Genomic DNA, 19,582 nt, shown 5'->3' with positions numbered 1-19,582 from the left:
ATAGGTTATTGTACAATAGGATAGGTTATTGTACAATAAATATTAACATAGGACGCAACTTAAAAAGTGAGCAATATTTGGGTACTCTTAGCAGGAAATATCCAGTCAGCCACCAATCCCAACGGACCAAAGCATCTTACTTTGGCAGCACCGGTTGGTCCCATCATGTCTCATTGGGGGGGTCTGGCTGGTGGGAATTATGTAGTTCTCTCAACTTTCCCCAAGAGGACGTGTCATACGTGGTTTGGTGCATCGGCCTAGAAGCGTAAAAACGGTACAAATAAACACAGTGCACAATACTTTCAAACCTGATTTATCCATGAACAACAACAAAACACAATCGTGTGAACTATCTTAACAAAAACATACTCAATACTCAAGCAAATGCTGTCGAGAAAGAACAACAGCCAGGCTAGGGCAAGGAAAACACAGTCATATTCAGCAGTAGTTCATACGGGGATGGGTTGTTGTACACACTATAGTTGTCCCTTTTGACCATACAGTAATATACCTAATAAGTAGCATTATGCCCTTTGAATCTGAGGGGGCACGTATCCCCCTCATCCAATATATATATAGTTTATTTTAACACAGATTTAATGATAGGATATTGAATTTAGTCATCAGTGCTCCCCTCAAAAACAAATGGTGCATGACAACTCTGATACCTGGCCACATAGCAACAAAACCTAAAGGGGTGTTCATTAAAGGAAAAATCTCATAGGATCTTACAACAGGCAGGACAAGTCGTTTGTCTTTATGCTTTTTCTTGGGCTTTGATAGGCTACAGAGTGATGACAGTGAATTCATAGTTTGCACACTTTTGGGTTGCAGACACATTCAACTGACAGCATTTCGACCAGCGTAACTGAAAAAAGGGGAGGGGGGAAATGCTGCAACTCCCTTTACTGTGTAACTAAAGTAATCATTTAACATAATCAATCATAACTTGCCATGATGACATGTCATCACATCTGCCGGGTTTAAGTACGGATTCCAAATCAGCTTCAGAGACGGCCACTAAGAGCTGGTCCTATATCAGTTTGTCCGTCAGTGACCAACACACAGGTGAACAAAACAAGTATGCACTGAGTGTACAAAACATTAGGAACACCTTATGAGTTTGGCCCCTCCTTTGGCCCTCAGAACAGTCTCAATTCGTCAGGGCACGGACTCTACAAGGTGTCGAAAGCGTTCCACAGGGACGCTGGCCTATGTTGACTCCAATGCTTCCCACAGTTGTGTCAAGTTGGTTTGATGTCCTTTGGGTGGTGGACCATTCCTGATACACAAGGGACAGTTGAGCGTGAAAATAACACCAGCGTTGCAGTTCTTGACACACTCAACCCGGTGCACCTGGCACCTACTACCATACCCAGTTCAAAGGCACTTAAATCTGTTGTCTTGCCCATTCACCCTCTGAATGACACAAACACAATCCATGTCTCAAGACTTCAAAATCCTTCTTTAACATGTCTCCTCCCCTTCATCTACACTGATTTGAAGTGGATTTAACAAGTGACATCAACAAAGGATCATAGCTTTCACCTGGTCAGTCTTAAGTAGATATCGACTTCGTCACGAAACTGATCTAGAACCAACACTTAGTAGCAACATCTCTCTGTGTAAGGTTTGACCGAGAAGACTTAAACTGACTAGAGATCAGTAATACTACAGAATTTACACCATAACGGACAAACTGATCTAGGACCAGCTTTTAGTGGTTGTCTCTATGGGGTCAACTTTGACAAACAAACAACTTACACCCCAAATGTTTTTAATCTGCAACAATTCCTCTGAACATAGCTTCCATGTACCGTTATGTGCCTTTGCTTACAGACAGCACAAAGTGCAGACTAACAACTTGTCTTATATGAACCTCACACTGAAAAACATTAAGTTAAGTGGTTGCGAAATGCTGAAATCCGTAATGTGGTATTAACATCATAACCAAGTTAAGTCATTGACATTTGAGTCATTTAGCAGACGCTCTTATCCAGAGCGACTTACAGGAGCAATTAGGGTTAAGTGCCTTGCTCAAGGGCACATCCGTCAGATTTTTTTCCACCTGGTCGGCTCAGGGATTTGAACCGGCGACCTTTCACTCTTAACCGTTAGGCTAGCTGCTGCCCTTGGCATGTGGTACAATATACATTATGGGTGTAACACCATTTCATCTTCAACCACAACAAGTTCATCTCCAGTAAATAAACTGACAACAAAATAAATATTTTCTGTATATGTGGGCTGCTTCACTATGTCACAATTACCAGATATTATTATTATTACTGAAGATATCTAAACCGATATCAGTAGAAAACTGTGAAGGGAAAAACATTTTTTTTTTACAATAGTAGATCAACTCCATTCCACAGTAGGAACAAGATTTGCCAAAGCCCCTGACATTCGAATTGGAAAGATTTCTGTCATCGCAGAGGGGTCGAGGTTAGGGTTTCGGAAGCAGGGGTTGATGGGATATCTGTTGGAGTGAGTCTGGCTGAATACGGGGCTGGGCGGGCCCGGGCAGTGCTGCCGCCTGGCACGGCGCTACACGCTTGTCCGACACTTGGGGAAGATGGGACCTCCTTCAAGCCTTCTCTTTCTTACTGTGGTCAGAGAAGAAGAAATTGAAATTAGTCCAACTATTAAAACACATCGGCAGCTTTGGTCAAATCAGGTTTTATTCAAACACAACAAATACTTGACTCAAAGGAATGGCAATGAAGGAAGAGTTTGAAGTTTAGAAAAACAGTTTGAAAGATTTGGGAACAGGTAAAGAAAGCAGGAAAAAAACCTGTTCCAAACATTTGAAAGAGACGGTTAAGAAGAAAATAGAAGCATGAACTGTAAAGAGCCCTTAAGCAAGCAGTCCCCTTCTGTAAAAGACCCACTTAAGAACTACTGAAGAAAGATCTGCCACTGTCGGGAAGAGAAGAGATGACGAGGCGGAATGGAAGGCACCACGCAGGGAGTTGTGGGTAGAACTCAAGGAAAAGAAGCGTCAGGTTGAAGAGGTAGGACGATACAACTGCTGTCTTTACTTTCTTGGTCTTGGGTTTGGCGAGTTTCGGCTTGAACTTTTTTACCAAATGCCCTTTTCAGTTCCGGCACGGACAGAGTGAGGGTGAAGGAATTGTCCGAGTGATGATCAGATCGGATTACCCGAGCTGCAACACAACAGTGGTAAACACATAAAACAAACAAACATAGACACACACACACACACGCGAGCAATATGAGTGAAGCACACGCACACACTTACACACAAACAGTGAGTGACAGTTGTCAGATCTGACATGCATTCTCTTTCACTCACTCTTGACGAGAAAATGTGCTATGATCAAATAGACGTCAACCAAGACAAGAGCGCCTCATGCACATCTTTGGAAGTAGATAGAACTGGTACCATGCCGTGTTCAGGAGAAAATGTCATCGTTATGTAAAACAACCACGATGACACATTGATGTTTGTGTGCAAACTAGGTCAATCATTTCGTTCCAAGAGATTAGTACAAGACCATCTCTTAAAACATTTTTTTACAGTCTTTGTACAAGACCTGACGTGTCTTTGATCATGTGTTTTGGACCCAAAACATTTAGCCTGATGACTCACACTAAGATCTCCCGCTGCTCTGTCGTTCGCTGCAGACTTTATTCTGAGACTGCCGTCACCGAAGTCGTTTTGTGGTGTCGAGGGGCACGAGGGATGTTGTACTAAACAAAGGCATCATCAATTGGATAATCTCTAACCAAATCAGATTATCAAAGCCAATGGTGAATTTTCAAACCGCCGCTTTAGCCACGTGCGTTCTGGCTCTGGCCCAACCTATGGGTTTCTGGACCAATCAGACGGCCCCGAATGTGTTCGGCAACAACCCAAGTCCCCAAATAGACCAATTTGAGGGCACATCCAAAATGGCATCCTATTCCCCATGTAGTGCACTACTTTTGACCAGAGCCCTATTGTACCCTATAGTGAACTATAAAGGGAATAGGGTGCCATTTGGGATGCAGCCCCATGTCTCTAGTGGTGTCTCAGCTGTTGTGAGGGATCACACTGGGAAGTCTGGGAGTGTTTCACTGGAACACCACTTTAGTTCTAGTGAGGTCATCATCCAGGAGGGATCCAAACAGCCGAATGTTGTGATTGGCTTGGCTCCTCCCATTATTTAGTTACATAAAACAGTGATGGTGAATTAAGATGGATTACAATGGGCTACTACGAGGTCTAGTTACAGCCGACGCATGCTCTGCACCTTCTCTAGCAGGTTTCATTAGTTCAACGTTGTTTTGGAAAATGGAGTGAGAGGTGGGTGGGTGTCTGAACATCTCTAAGATTGTGAGTAACGATGGGAGAGAAACAGTGAGTATAAAAGAGATATTTTAATCCATTGTTTGTGAGTGAGTCTTTGAACCTCAATCTCAGCCAGGTTGTTAGCATTAGCAGAACCGTCATCTCACCCAGGTCGTTGTTGTTCATCATGGCGTTGGAGCCCCTCAGCCTGGGGCCCTGCTGGGTAAAGTGGTAGCCAAACTTCAACAACGTGGTATTCTTCTCCAGCATGCTGGCTATCTCCATCTCCACCTTGTTACCTAGCGGCTGGCTCTGGAGGAAGGGGAGAGGGGGAATCCGACCTGGGTTCAAATAGTATTTGTTTCCTTTCCAAATTGAGCGTTTGATTGAGCCTGTCTGCACTGTCAGATGGGCAGCTTAAATAATTGGTGGGGGGAAGATGGACATAGAAGGAATCACCCAGCGGGTAAAACTGGTTGAAATAACACCATTAACAAACCAATTTACAACCAGACATTACGTCATGTAAACCAGTGAACCTAGATGATTTCCCCAATGTCCTGTTTGAAATAACCGGTTACAATGATGCCATTTCTGGTTGTCATTTCAACCAGCTTGTCCGCTGGGTATTGTTCATCCATGACTCAGCACAATGAATAAAATGAAAGGTGACGTTGTTAGTAAAGTGTATAAATATAAAACATTCCGGAATCAAAGAGATTCAGCATAGTTTATGTTAGGAAAAATTATTCACTGGCATGAAGTAGCCCGGCGTGGGCAAAACTGGTTGAAATTAGGTCGTTGCAACAACCAGATTTCAACCAGTTTTGGCTGCAATCTGATTAAGCAGGTTGCAGTGATGTCCTTTTCAGCCAGTTTTCCCCCACTGGGGAGGAATAACGACAACTAAGTGTTCGCACTGGCAGAAATATCACACCACAATGAATGAATTTAATGACTGGCTTTTTACAATCTGACCCTGTTGAAACAGTAGAAGTGGTCCTCGTGACGTCTTATTGTAACTGGTCGGGCTGGGTACAGTGACGGCAAAAATCGGGCGATTCCTCACGAAACCAGGACGACAACAAAAAAAGACCATTTCTTTGGGATTTTCACAAAATGTTTTCCAGAGAACGGTCCTTTAGGAGGAAGGATTGTCGACATGTATTTGACATTTGGCATCGTAAAGCATCATTGAGAAATATATGGGACATTTTGGCATTACCCAGGCCTCCAATAACGATTGTGCTGTATTTCATTGTACCTGGTTGTCGATCTTGAGTTCCTGCAGGGTTGTGTTGGACTGCAGTGAGGCAATGATAGCCAGGATACCCGTCCCTGTGATGAAGTTGGATTCTATGTTTAGACTCTTCAGCGTGGTGTTCACCTTCAGCATCTCTGCCAGGGCCTGAGGCACAGAGACACAGCAAACGGGGACAGTATATTTATACGGGCTATAATTACAGGCATGTCTGTGTCTGAAATGGCACCATTTCCCCTATATACATGTAACAGTGTTCCTTCCTTCCCTCTCCTCGCCCCTACCTGGGCTCGAACCAGAGACACTCTGCACACATCAACAACAGCCTCCCACGAAGCATCGTTACCCATCACTCCACAAAAGCCGTGGCCCTTGCAGAGCAAGGGAAACAACTACTTCAAGGTCTCAGAGCGGGTGACGTCACCGATTGAAACGCTATTAGCGCGCACCCCGCTAACTAGCTAGGCATTTCACACCGGTTACATACAGTACCAGTCAAAAGTTGACACACCTACTCATTCAAGGGTTTTTCTTTATTTTTACTATCTTCTACATTGTAGAATAATAGTGAAGACATCAAAACAACAAAAAAACACATATGGAATCATGTAGTAACTTAAAAAGTGTTAAACAAAACAAAATATATGTTATATTTGAGATTCTTCAAAGTAGCCACCCTTTGCCTTGATGACAGCTTTGCACACGCTTGGCATTCTCTCAACTTGCTCTCATGAGGACCGCCACAGGAAAGGAAGACCTAGAGTTACTTCTGCTGCAGAGGATAAGTTCATTAGAGAGTTACCAGCCCAGAAATTCAAGGCACACCTAACCAGCATGGCTACCACAGCATTCTGAGGCGATACGCCGTCCCATCTGGTTTGCGCTTGGTGGGACTATCATGTTTTTCAACAGCACAATGACCCAACACCCCTCCAGGCTGTGTAAGGGCTATTTGACCAAGGAGAGTGATGGAGTGCTGCATCAGATGACCTGGTCTCCACAATCACCTGATTCAACCCAATTGAGATGGTTTGGGGATGAGTTGGACCGCAGAGTGAAGGAAAAGCAGCCAGTGTGCAAAGCTGTCAAGGCAAAAAGGTGGCTACTTTGAAGAATATAAAATATAAAATGTATTTGGATTTGTGTAACTACATGATTCCATTTGTGATATTTCATAGTTTTGATGTCTTCAATATTACTCTACAGTGTAGAAAACAGCAAAAATAAAGAAAAACCCTTGAATGAGTAGGTGTGTCCAAACTTTTGACTGGTACTGAATTTTTGACCCGGCCACAGGCCCAGGTATCAATGCCAAAGGGAGGTCGCTTTCAAAAATTGAATTTCCAGATGGAGACGACTTTTTAATTAAGACTTGGAGACGTGTACATTCACATTGTCTGATGAAACTGCTACAATCATTTGTGCAGGTGATTTGGTAAAACAGCAATACTCACAAAGGCTACGGGATTATTACTCCTGGTTCCCACCATGCTGAAGCGTTCCACTACAGTGTTCTCGATCAAGGATTCTGCAAAAGCCTTCAGTGTCTTCACTGGAATGTTCTGGAACACAATCAATAAAGCCACACACGACTGTTTGAAAATCGGACGGACGACTAATGCATTTGAAAAAGACTGGAGAATAACCTAAATATAACGCTGACTCCAGAGTAGAGGTTTGCCCTGACCTCTTGAAGTCAGACTGAGAATAGTGTGGTACTATGAGAATACGTGTCTCTCCTTTGTGGGTCCAGTGTGGGTCGGGTTGGTAGAGCACGGCACTTGCAATGCCAGGGTTGTGGGTTCGATTCACACGGGGAACTAGTATTAAAATGTAAAAAATATGAAAAATGTATGCACTAACTACTGTAAATCGCTCTGGATAAGAGCGTCTGCTAAATGACTAAAGGGGGAAAAAAAGGAAATAAAAAAGGTATAGGAGGAGGACATAATGACAGCGTATACATCTTTTTAACTGACCGTGTGCATGTGAATCAACGTAATGTAGCACCTTGATGTTGTTGAGGTTGACCTCCAGCAGGTCAGGGTCGTTCCTCTGCATCCTCAACAGCGTCTCCTCCACGTCAGTAGAGTTGGGCTGCTCATCAGGCACAGGCTTATACTGAGTACACTGGATAACACCTATAGGAAAACACAGGCTTATACTGAGTACACTGGATAACACCTATAGGAAAACACAGGCTTATACTGAGTACACTGGACAACACCTATAGGAAAACACAGGCTTATACTGAGTACACTGGACAACACCTATAGGAAAACACAGGCTTATACTGAGTACACTGGATAACACCTATAGGAAAACACAGGCTTATACTGAGTACACTGGATAACACCTATAGGAAAACACAGGCTTATACTGAGTACACTGGATAACACCTATAGGAAAACACAGGCTTATACTGAGTACACTGGATAACACCCATAGGAAAACACAGGCTTATACTGAGTACACTGGACAACACCTATAGGAAAACACAGGCTTATACTGAGTACACTGGACAACACCTATAGGAAAACACAGGCTTATACTGAGTACACTGGATAACACCTATAGGAAAACACAGGCTTATACTGAGTACACTGGATAACACCTATAGGAAAACACAGGCTTATACTATGTACACTGGAAAACACAGACAACAGAAATATGTTATTATCAATATGTACAGCGCATTCGGAAAGTATTCAGATCCCTTGACATCTTCCACATTTAGTTACATTACAGCCTTATTCTAAAATGGATTTTAAAAAAATAATCTACACATCAATCTACACACAATACTCCATAATGACAAAGTGAAAACAGGTTTTTTTTCCCAATGTATTACAAATAAAAAACAGAAATAACTTATTTACGTAAGTATTCAGACCCTTTGCTATGAGACTCAAAACTGAGCTCAGGTGCATCGTGTTTCCATTGATCCTCCTTGACATGTTTCTACAACTTGATTGGAGTCCACCTGTGGTAAATTCAATTGATTGGACATGATTTGGAAAGGCACACACCTGTCTATATAAGGTCCCACAGTTGACAGTGCATGTCAGAGCAAAAACCAAGTCATGAGGTCAAAGGAATTATCCGTAGAGCTCCGAGATAGGATTGTGTCAAGGCACAGATCTGGGGAAGGGTACCGAAAAAAATCTGCAGCATTGAATGTCCCCAAGAACACAGTTTGGAACCACCAAGACTCTTCATAGATCTGTCAGCCCGGACAAACAGAGGTGGTCAAGAACCCGATGGTCACTCCGTCAGAGCTCCTCTGAAGAGATGGGAGAATCTTCCAGAAGGACAACCATCTCTGCAGCACTCCACCAATCATGCCTTTATGGTAGAGTGGCCAGACAGAAGCTATTCCTCAGTAACAGGAACATGAAAGCCCGTTTGGAGTTTGCCAAAATCCACCTAAAGGACTCTCAGACCATGAGAAACAAAATGATCTGGTCTTTGGCCTGAATGCTAAGCATCACGTCTGGAGGAAACCTGGCACAATCCCTACGGTGAAGCATGGTGGTGGCAGCATCATGCTGTGGGGATGTTTTTCAGTAGCAGGGACTAGGAGACTATTGAGGATCAAGGGAAAGATGAACGGAGCATAGTACAGAGAGATCCTTGATGAAAACCAACTCCAGAGCGCCGACTGGGGCCAAGGGTCACCTTCCAACTGGACAACGAACCTAAGCACACAGCCAAGACAACGCAGGAGTGGCTTCGGGACAAGTCTCTGAATGTCCTTGAGTGGCCCAGCCAGAACCCAGACTTAAACCCGATCTAACATCTCTGGAGAGACCTGAAACTAGCCGTGCAGCGACGCTCCCCATCCAACCTGACAGAGCTGGAGAGGATCTGCAGAGAAGAATGGAAGAAACTCCCCAAATACAGGTGTGCCAAGCTTGTTGTGTCATACCCAAGAAGACTTGAGGCTGTAATCACTGCCAAAGGTGCTTCAACAAAGTACTGAGTAAAGGGTCTGAATAATTATGTAAATGTGATATTTCCGATTAAAAAAATAAAAAAAAACATTTGCAAAACTTTCGAAAAAACTGTTTTTGCTTTGTCATTATGGGGTATTGTGTATAGATTGATGAGGGGGGAAAACTATTTAATCCATTTTAGAATAAGGCTGTAAAGTAGCAAAAGGTGGAAAAAGTCAAAGGGTCTGAATATTTTCCGAATGCACAGCATATAATGTAAATCAGTAATATCAAATGCACTCTTGATGTTCAATGTCGAAAGTTAATAAATATTTGCTGCACTTAGTTTGTTTGGCTAAATCAACACGTTTTTCAATTATATTATTTAACGTCAGAAATGGTGCAACGGAGGATTGTAAAAAGTCTTCAGTTGTAAACAGGAACATTTTGTCCAGTTCTCTTTGGACCTTTGACGTTGGTTCCAGTTCATGTTTTATTTTTAACTTCCCTGAACGGTCTGAAACACGTACGCGTTGGTGCCACTCTTTCTCAAATCCACTTGAAAAGCAAAACCCGAATAAGTACAATACATGAAATGATAAACAGAGGAATCATTGTTACAAACGATGCCCGAGAGCTTTGGCACAGACAGGAGGGATACAGACACACACACACGGTACACTTACCGGCATAGACAGGAGGGATACAGACACACACACACACACGGTGCACTTACTGTTAAGGCCTTGTTTGTTGACTATATTGCTGCTGGCCAAAGCCTCGTAGTACTGCTGGTTACTCATCAGAGTGTGCATTCCCAGAATGGCTGGAGGGAGGGAAGAGAAGAGATGGAGAGATGGACAAAAGGAGGGAGAGAGAGAGAGAGAGAGAACGGGAAAGAAACATTAAGTGAGAGATGTGGAGAGAGGAGGAGGGAGACAATTTTTTTTTTAAAAGTAGTTAGAAACAAAAGTAGAGAGAGAAATATAGTGGAAACAGAGAGAGAGAGAGAGGAGATGGGAGAGAGAGAGAGAGAGGGGGAGATGGGAGAGAGAGAGTACATTGTGTCAAATGACGTGAACACTGAGGGATAAACACAGAAGAGTTGACGTGGGTGTGTGTGCCAACGCTCTCCTCAGCCAAGTAAACATCATATGCTGAACTAAGACAGCAGACAGGACACCCACAAGTGGGCCTTGAGAGCTGCCTCGTTCATAACTCGCAAACATCCAAGCCAAACTATCGGCCCTGCAAAACATTTCACACACAGCAGTAGATAGTCGTCCCTGTCATAGCCAGACATACAAAAGAACAACACGTGCGTCGATGCCAGCGTCTGCAAGTCATTATTAAACACATTGTTTAAATAGCACCTGTCACTGTTGCAGACGTCACACAATGCAGACATTCTCCCTGGCTTGGGTGACCTCTGCTGCCACAGTTAGAACGGTCCCTATGAACTGCAGGAACATGCTTGACTAATCAACATGTTTTTGATTATCGCAAAGATCACGGTTTTAGCTTTAATTTGAACCTTAGTTTTAGCTTTGCTCCCCCCCCCCCCCTCTCTCTTTTACTTTTCAGGGTCCTTAGGTTTTTGAAAAACGCTTTAAATCAAATGTATTATTATGAGTAGTAGTAGTTTTATCTTGTGTCCAGTTTGATGGGAAAACCCAAATAAAATGTGCTTTCTGGACCACCGTAGATGACTTGGAGCACAAATTAACAAAAGGGAGTGAAAAGAGGGCAGAGAGGCAGAGAGGCAAAAAAAAAAAAAAGAGCCAGTGTATTATTTTCATCTGTCAGAATGATAGAGTGTGAGAACAGTTCGTTTTCTTTGAGATAAACAACGGAGAACGAGCCGTCCATTTTAAGCAGCCGTGAAGAGTTAGTTGGAAACTCACCATGAGGAGGCTGTGGATTAATTACAAACCATTGGAAATGTCTGGGAGGACCAAAACAAAACGCTGGCAAACAAACCACTAGTCACCGATTAACACTAACACTTAGGGAAGCGGAGAGAAATGCAGCCAAGATAAATGTGCAGCTAGTGTTAGGGCCGGGACGATAGCAGTATATGAACCAGCAGTACCCGAGGCAAAAATGAAAACACAAAGCAGACCAAACTCTTTGGTCTTTTAATAAAAACCTGCTGTATGTCAAATATTGTGTGCTTCAGTTTGGAAATTAAATGAATGTGACTCTGGATGACAACATAATGATGTTTGTTTCCCGCATTAGAGCAGTTTTCCTGAAGAAGCTAAATTCGCTTTGTGTTTTACTTCCTTGCCACGATACTAACGGGCACTGGTATCGTCGCGGCCCTAGCTAGTGTGTGGGCTGGCAAATACCGCGGCTGCTTGTCATAAGGCCCAGAGAGAGGGCAACCATGGTGTCCAACAGCAGTCATGGAAGGGGTGATGACGATGGCAGCTTATGGGAGGGGGGGGGGGGGGCAGGGAGGAGGAGGAGGAGAAGGGTGGGATCACTAGAAGAGATAGAGGAGAGTTAGAGAGAAAAGGAGGAAGTTACTGACTGGAGGAGTGAACAGCGAAGTTGATTGAGTGTCAGTGACCGTTCTAAAGTGACTGTTTAGTTAGCGTGGATTTCGACTATATTAGCTGAAGTTGGTGAATAGACTGAAAATAAAAGAGGAACGGTGATAGCGGGGAAAGATGGCAAAAAGGGATCTGTTTACGTCCGTCTGTCTGTAAAGGGGAGTGTGCACGTGAAGGTGCATGGTTTTTCTACCGGCGATGTCGCAGATCTCAGCGTCGCTGGCGTTGGCCAGTGCCTCCTCCAGCTCTGGCTCCAGAGATACATTCTCCATGATGGGGTCCACCATATCCTTAGGTATAAAGACTTTACCTGGAAGACAGGGGACAATCATTAATACAACACATGCCAATATTCATCTCCACCCTGCACAGCCAGAAGAAGGACTGGACACATCTAGGAGCCTGGTTCCTCTCTAGGTGTCTTCCTAGTTCCGGCCTTTCTAGGGACTTTTTCCCTAGTCACCGTGCTTCGGAATCTGCATTGTTTGCTCTTTGTGGTTTTAGGCTGGGTTATCTGTAAAGCACTTTGTGACAACTGTTGATGTAAAAAGGGCTTTATAAAATACATTTGATTGATTGAATTTGAACTAGCTCGTTGGAACTAGAACTAGCTCGTTCCTAATGAAATGCTTTAATTGGTCATTTTGACTGCAGGAAAGCAGAAAAATCAATGCCTCGATACTAAAATAGACCGATCATTACCCAATCACCAGTAGCCAACTACCATTACATAGTGAACATGACCATACATTCTGTGAGGAAAACTTCCATTTTAATTCCATCTAGGTTACACCGACTGATAATGGAAAATACAAGGCTGATATGCAATATCATCTCACATCATGGGGCGCTTCTCATATCGTCACTCAGAGTGAGCTGTAAAAAAGCCAGGCAGCCTGTTGGGACAGATGGGGGGCGAAGACCTTGTCGTGTTATACCCAGCCATGTCTGACATGTAGCGCCCCACGTCACGCCGCCCCGGCCAAGCCTCAGAACACCGGAACAGGATTATGTGAACGAACACTGGGGGGGAGGAAGGCTGCAGTGACAGGCTGTGTGTGTGGTCCAAATATCGGCCGTTCTCCCAAAGTTTGCAGACTGTGCACTTGTCTTGAACACTCCCTGTCATGGATCTAAAACGAATATTTGGCTGGAGGGAATAAATCCATAAACGGGAAGTGTGCAAGTGCAGACTTTGGGGGGAAAAAAAGAATTGGGACGTAGCCACAGTCTACCGTATCTGATCTAGGATCAGGTTCCTCCCTGTCCATGTCATCATATTCATTTGGCTCTAAAAGGCTAAACTGATGCTAGTTCAGCACTCCTACTCTGAGACTCTTTATGAATACATGCCCAGAGGTCTGAGGTCTTACTCATATCAGTTCCAGGTCCAGGATCAGTTACAGCACCGTCTGTCCTGCTGGCTTTGACTGTAGCCTGGATTATCTGTTCTGGGGTCTGTGGAACCAGTGGAGATGTTCCAACTGGAAAGTCACCTCACCTTCAGGCTAGCTGCTGGGTGCCAGGATGTAGCAGGATGTTCGTCTCTGTGGTTGGTCGGTACCTGTCATCTATCAGGCTTGGCTGAGACACAGTGCTTGCTTGAGTGTTGGAGATTGGCTACATTGCAGCCGGACTGCACAGAATCAGTGATCTACAAATCACCTCACATCCCAAATAATACTCCTTATGTGATCAAGATTGGAGATTCCGGGCCTCACCTCGCTGAAACTGATCCCCCCAGACTGTACGCTGTCTGGCAGACACACAGAGAGGCAGGCTGATACCCAGCAGGCTACATCTACACCTGAGTGGATATGGGATGAGTCAGCTGGCACCAGGCCCTGATTTCTACCTGGATATGTCCAGATATAAAGAAGGACGAACTAGAGGACTCAATTGCGGCAGGCCCAGTTTCCCAGAACCAGACTGTCTGAGATCATAATTGGTCTGATAGGTAGGCAGACACAACTCAGGCAGTTTCGTAGCTGGATATGTCCAGATATAGGCAATAACAGATGAACCAGCATACAAACTGGGTTGTGACTGGGTCCAGTTTCCTGGAACTAGAAATTGTCTGAGACCACTGATTGGTCCTGATGGATGTAGGACTTTAGGCCTTTATTTAAATGGCTGTAATGTTCTGAAAATATTTGGATTTCGGCCCACTGGGCAGTAGGGTTCACCTCAAAAGGTTATTATCACTGCTTATATTTCCCTGGCCATGGTCCACGTTGGCCTTCAGCCACATCCCCTAGCCAAGCTAGCCCGTATCCCTTCTGTGTTCATAGATCTGACAGGATTACATGTAAACAATAGGAGGATGGCTCCACCACCACAAGTGGAGATGATGCTCAGATCAGATCTAACAGGGTCCTACCTCTCTTCTCTCCAGTGAAGCACAGGCCTATAGTGGTATTCTATCCTGCCGGGGCCTGCGGTCATACCTCTCTTCTCTCCAGTGAACGGAACCAGGTCCTCCTTGTCAGGGTGTTCCTTGGCTTGCTTCTCCAGGTGGGCTACCAGGTTCTCTCTCTGGAAGGTTCCGGTCGGCGCCTTCTTGGTCTGATCCTTCTGCCTCATCCCGGCCGGCAACAGGGCATTCTAAAGACAGGAAGGATTTATCATTGGCCGATAATGCTAACAATTGGTTGCACTTACTCTAGGTAAGAGGGTATTCTAACCACAAGGAAGGATTGTCATTGGCCAATAATGATAGCAATGGGTGGGATTGCACTTGTTTATATACAGCATTTCCACCCACTCTCGAAACGTTAAACATTGAGATAGTAACACACTTCCTAGTGTGACGTATAGCCCGAATGTAAGAGTGAAAGGACACCCACAATCACTAACTGTGTTAAAATAACACTAACAGAAATAACAAAGGCAGTTCCCAGACAGCTATTCTTAGACCGTAGAATGCTAAACCAGGTCCATATTATAGCGATAGACCAATATCTTATCTTAGCTTTCAGCACCTACAGTGAACTGGCCACTTAAAGACACAGTATTTATACCTGACATATCAGTTTAACTCTTTAACATGGCTCTCTGGGAGATCTGGACGATATCGTCAAAAGTCAGGGAAAGATGGACTAGCACCACTAGATGCGCGCGCGCGCGCGCGCACACACACACACACACACACACTCCCCCAGTCATCTAAGCCTGGGCTGGCACTCCTGGTATTGTAGGTGTCCAGACTTTATGTGAGCCGTCGACCATTCATCATAACCCTATTACAGCTTGTGTCAACACCTCGACAGATGAACTACTGACGGATAAAGATGAAGTCAAGCACCGCCGCATTATACAGTATCATACATATCTGATGGGCCTAGAACTTAACATATATTATATTATAAACAACAGGTGAGGCCTACACCATGAGAAATCCCTGTTTTTCTCGACTTTCACTGGGAAGTTGGTTTTGGAAGATGGTCTGAGGATCACTGTATTGTTTAGACCTACAACTGCATATTAGAATTGAATATACAGTGATACGATATATATAGGCTAATATATGATATGAACGTGATATGATAGGTTAATATGTTCATGCTCTATAAGAATTTCAAATTATTATTTTTTTTAAATTAAAAGCATTTAAAAATTAAAGTTATAAAATCTGAAATCAATCTGACAGACTTGGGCTACATCATCACCCAACAACGCTTCCAGCTAAGATGTACTCGTGACAAAATTGGTTTGAGTATCATTTGTCAGTCTTAGTCTGTGGGAGAATCTCAAGTTCCTGCAAATTCCTCAAGTCCTTGCTTCTCGCCTCCTTAAAACCCATTTACGAGAAAGCCAGAGGTCCCACCCCTCAGACCATCTCCTCCAATGGGTTTTGAGGAGGCGAGGCGAGAGGACGCAATTGAGATTCTCCCCGTGTTTCTCAAATGGCACCCTAATGCCTATATAGTGAGCTACTCTTAACCAAGGCTCTGGTACACCTGTAAACCTTAATATCCGAGTGTTATACCACAGTCTACTTCATAGTCGGTTGTATGTTTGGTTGAAGGATCTTTTCATAGTGGTAGACTTTTGAATGTGATAGCGTGATTAAATACACTGTCCTGTTACTCGAGCATCTCCCATCTCTGTTGAGCTTGTACAAAGATAAACGTTTTAGACTTACGTCAGGATCGAACTCCTAGCTCCAGATAACCACGCGCACACACCAAGAAGATCAGAGTTTTAGACTTACGTCAGGATCTAACTCTTCCAGCTCATCCTCCAGCCTCTCTAGCTCTTCCTCTGAGAGTTTCTTCAGTAGTTCATCCTCATCAACGTCCCTGTAGTTCACTACTTCCTTCTTATAGGAGGTGGACATGGCGGCGTGATAGAATCCCAATGACTTCCTCCCCCTCCCCCCCAAAAAAAGGCAACTAAGTGCCCAGCGACGTTTTCAAAAGGAAGTCTGCAAGAAGGTGGATGAAAAACAGACGAGACAAGGTTTAGTCAATATGGTTTGATTGGTCAACTAGCTGAGTCATAAGGCAGACCTACCAGCAAAATCCAAACACCGCATCTATCCAATAGATTTGAGATGAGACTATTGGTAAACACCAATAACGTGATGTGTTGGATAAACACTGAAAAGTGGGCCCTTGACTAACAGAAACTAACTTGTGTTGCTTAATTAAAGGCCTGGAATGTCCAGAGATGCCATTAACATTTTTTTTTGTATGCATTAAGAATGCTGTTTCCAGGTCCAACAACACTACCTTAAGGCAGAGTTTTTGCTGGGTGGGGTTGGATCCTACTAGTGGGTTGTGTCCCAAGCCCAGAGCATGGCTAGAAACATCCCTTACCCTTCAATGTTTGCAGATCTGTAAGATTTAATCAATATAGTGGAAGCGTCACCACTACATTGCTTAGGCCAATACCTACTGAGACAATTCAGATCTGCAAACATCAGAGGGTTAGGGCCTAGGGGTAGGGAGCAAATTAGGACAGGCTTGAAGGGTCATGTAAAAAAAACACTACAATCTTCATGTGGGTCAAAAAAAACATTTGTGAACCACTGCCATTGTACTTAACTTCCGATAGTAGCTATTTTTTTACATGTAGACTACTAACTTTAGGTGGGGGGGATCACGACCCAAAAACATTTTGAAACCACTGTTTTAAGGAGATAGGCCTGCAGGACTTTTCTTTTCTTGAAACGGAAACTGTATACCGTTTAAGAAGCAAACGGAAAAAAACAGGGAAGGACCTACCTGAATTTGTCCAAAACGTTGCAAAACGTTTTCCATTAGGAGTATTAAAAAAAAGAGTTTTTCAACAGAATCGGCGTAATAAATACACCCCAGTACTCTGTCTGTTGTTTGGTTTGACAACTAAACTAGCCTCCTGCTGGTCAGTGAGGAGTTGAATGTTTGTGGGCCAAACTGCAGCGGAAAGCCTGGCCTGCCTCTTAAACCCTGATGGGGGACAGCTGATAAAAACAGCTCCCCTGTCACTCCCAGTCACCTTGGAAAAGGGAACATATCTACAGAGGCCTGGAGTCTGGTGTAGCAATGCATGATTATGAACATAATGACGGTGTCTTGTAGCTTCCTAGCTCAAGGCTATCGTACTACATTACCTATACATTTAAGTCATTTAGCAAAGGTCATTATAAAGTGCAACTTAGTGCATTCATCTTTTAAGGTAGCTAGGTAAGACAACCACATACCATAAGTACTACTTGCTTACACATACAGCACAAATTGTAAGACATTAGGCTAATACAAGTGACATTCAAGAACTTAACACTAAATCTGTCAAAATGCCTGAATTGACAATCTTTTCACAATGTTATTTAAAATGCCCATTTGTTCCAATATAATGTATGTTATGTTAACTGCAAACAATGTTATACTATATTAGGAAAGAAGTGGAGTTGGGAGATAAGTTCATGTTTGGAACGCTTGTAATTGTCGCTATCAGTTTCTGGAGTTGATGCAAAGCAGGCCAGGCAGCAAAGTAATGCAAAAGGTTGTTTTTGTCATTGGGTAGTAGACCTGCAATATTTTGGTATTATTTTTAAAAGAAAGTACACTTCAATTGTGATTTAAAAGCCATAGGTTAAAAGATATAGGTCGGGAATTTATGCAGGCGGACAGCTGTCTGTCATTCATAGGCCGATTCGAAAGAATGCACAACTTTGCATTATAAATACTAAAATGAACAAATTGCTTATTCAAAGTAACAATACTTCATTTTTTTCCCCACACTTCGAGGGAACACCGGTTCCTTTGAAGCTTTAGTTAGGGTCTGTGTTAAATCATGGGATATGGCAAAAGTTATTTATAAGCTAATTATTCGTGAGTTTTTGTATTTGTTAAGGACTAGTCCGCTAGTTTTCATATGCACGTACCTCCTCCACTGCTTATCCCGGCTATTTATAGCGAACGGGTCCCGCTTTGTGACAGTTGAATACTTTGACCAGATATGGATTATTTTCTGGCCAGTCGAGTCACACTAAAGAGTCGCTTCATACAAGGAAAGTAAAAGTACGCCGCAACCAAGGGTGGGAAAAAAAGTTGGGAATCCGCACGGATATCCTCGAATGTTGTCAACTGAGGCCGAGTTGAAATCCTGAAATTTGCTTTCGACTCGTCTTTCAGTGGTTTGCGTAATGTAGTACAACACTCCCACGAAGGCAAAGTAAACTCACCGAACCCCTACTCCTCCTCACCCGGCGCTGCCAGTCAAGTGATGTCACACTTATTCTTCAGGCAAGTGAGCTACATGCGCCATCATGATACACTCGCCATTTACATTACCGTTAGAGTAGACATTACCGGTACATTAGAATAACAGCAAAAACAATAGCGCGTTTTCATCGTAAATAATAAAAACCTTTGTCCTTGAATACCATTTCGTATAATGTTTTAATTGAACAAAATTCACAAAACAGAATTCTCCTTTCATATTCCACTGACGGTATAAAACAGCATAGTAGTTGTACATTGTATGATCGTTCATTACTAATAACAAAGTGGTGCTTTTGAATGAACAATTTATTCAGCTAAATCTACATTCATCCATTTCCTTCAAAAGGTAAGTTAGTTCTGTGAGATGTCACGCACAAAAAGCAAAATAAGTGTCAGTCAAATCAATTTCAAGCATTTAAAAAGTCAAGGTATTGAAAAACGAATTAAATACAGCCGATTTAAGTTATTATTTAAAAGTTCAAATGTATTTAAGTAAAAGACAAAAACAAAATCACAAGTTAGAAGGACAAATGGCTTAAAACAGATGCAAGTTGGTGCTGAATAATAACTAAATCAGCAAATATCTTTCTATGCAAAGTATTTGATTGAAGATTGAAACTGAACGATAAAGGACACTTTTTGTATATACACATGAACGACAGAACCTACTAAGGAGATCGATGGGGTCGGTACTGCTGTTTAATCCCTTTTTCTGTATATGCACAACTGCAAATAGATTCACCCCCCCCCCCCCCATCCCCACCCCACACATACGATAAGGAAGAAGAAAAATCACAGTTCTATGCTTCAGACATTGCTAAGCT

At 43.2% G+C, this 19,582-nt stretch overlaps 1 protein-coding gene across 4 annotated transcripts; it reads right to left on the bottom strand.

Moving 5' to 3' along the window:
- Positions 1 to 297: 297 nt before the first annotated feature.
- Positions 298 to 18,761, bottom strand: LOC139374866 (tropomodulin-1-like). Of its 4 annotated transcripts, XR_011627738.1 has the most exons (11): positions 18,419 to 18,716; positions 16,262 to 16,474; positions 14,496 to 14,652; positions 12,242 to 12,358; positions 10,227 to 10,316; positions 7,566 to 7,696; positions 7,010 to 7,117; positions 5,559 to 5,702; positions 4,462 to 4,606; positions 2,892 to 3,167; positions 298 to 2,606 (listed from the first exon to the last, which is right to left on the bottom strand). XR_011627738.1 is itself a non-coding variant. In XM_071116044.1 (10 exons), the coding sequence occupies exons 2-10, from the start codon at positions 16,385 to 16,387 to the stop codon at positions 2,548 to 2,550; spliced, it is 1,077 nt and encodes a 358-aa protein (XP_070972145.1). In that variant the 5' UTR covers positions 16,388 to 16,474; positions 18,419 to 18,761; the 3' UTR covers positions 298 to 2,547. The 4 variants fall into 4 exon arrangements, 2 of the variants coding, with proteins under 2 accessions (XP_070972145.1, XP_070972146.1); XR_011627739.1 differs by lacking the exon at positions 16,262 to 16,474 and having other exon boundaries at positions 18,419 to 18,678; XM_071116044.1 differs by lacking the exon at positions 2,892 to 3,167 and having other exon boundaries at positions 18,419 to 18,761.
- Positions 18,762 to 19,582: the final 821 nt, after the last annotated feature.

This window comes from Oncorhynchus clarkii, chromosome 19 (assembly GCF_045791955.1).
Source record: "Oncorhynchus clarkii lewisi isolate Uvic-CL-2024 chromosome 19, UVic_Ocla_1.0, whole genome shotgun sequence".
Classification (NCBI taxonomy): Eukaryota; Metazoa; Chordata; class Actinopteri; order Salmoniformes; family Salmonidae; genus Oncorhynchus; species Oncorhynchus clarkii.
This window is presented reverse-complemented; position numbering and strand designations above follow the sequence as displayed.

Bases quoted from the DNA above. Each gene is read 5' to 3' on its own strand.
- LOC139374866 (XM_071116044.1), bottom strand. From the start codon at position 16,387: ATGTCCACCTCCTATAAGAAGGAAGTAGTGAACTACAGGGACGTTGAT. The intron at 12,359-14,495 runs GTATGACCGCAG...CCTGTCTTCCAG, and splicing joins GTTCACTGGAGAGAAGAGAG to GTAAAGTCTTTATACCTAAG. The intron at 4,607-5,558 runs GTACAATGAAAT...CCCTTCCTCCAG, and splicing joins AACTCAAGATCGACAACCAG to AGCCAGCCGCTAGGTAACAA.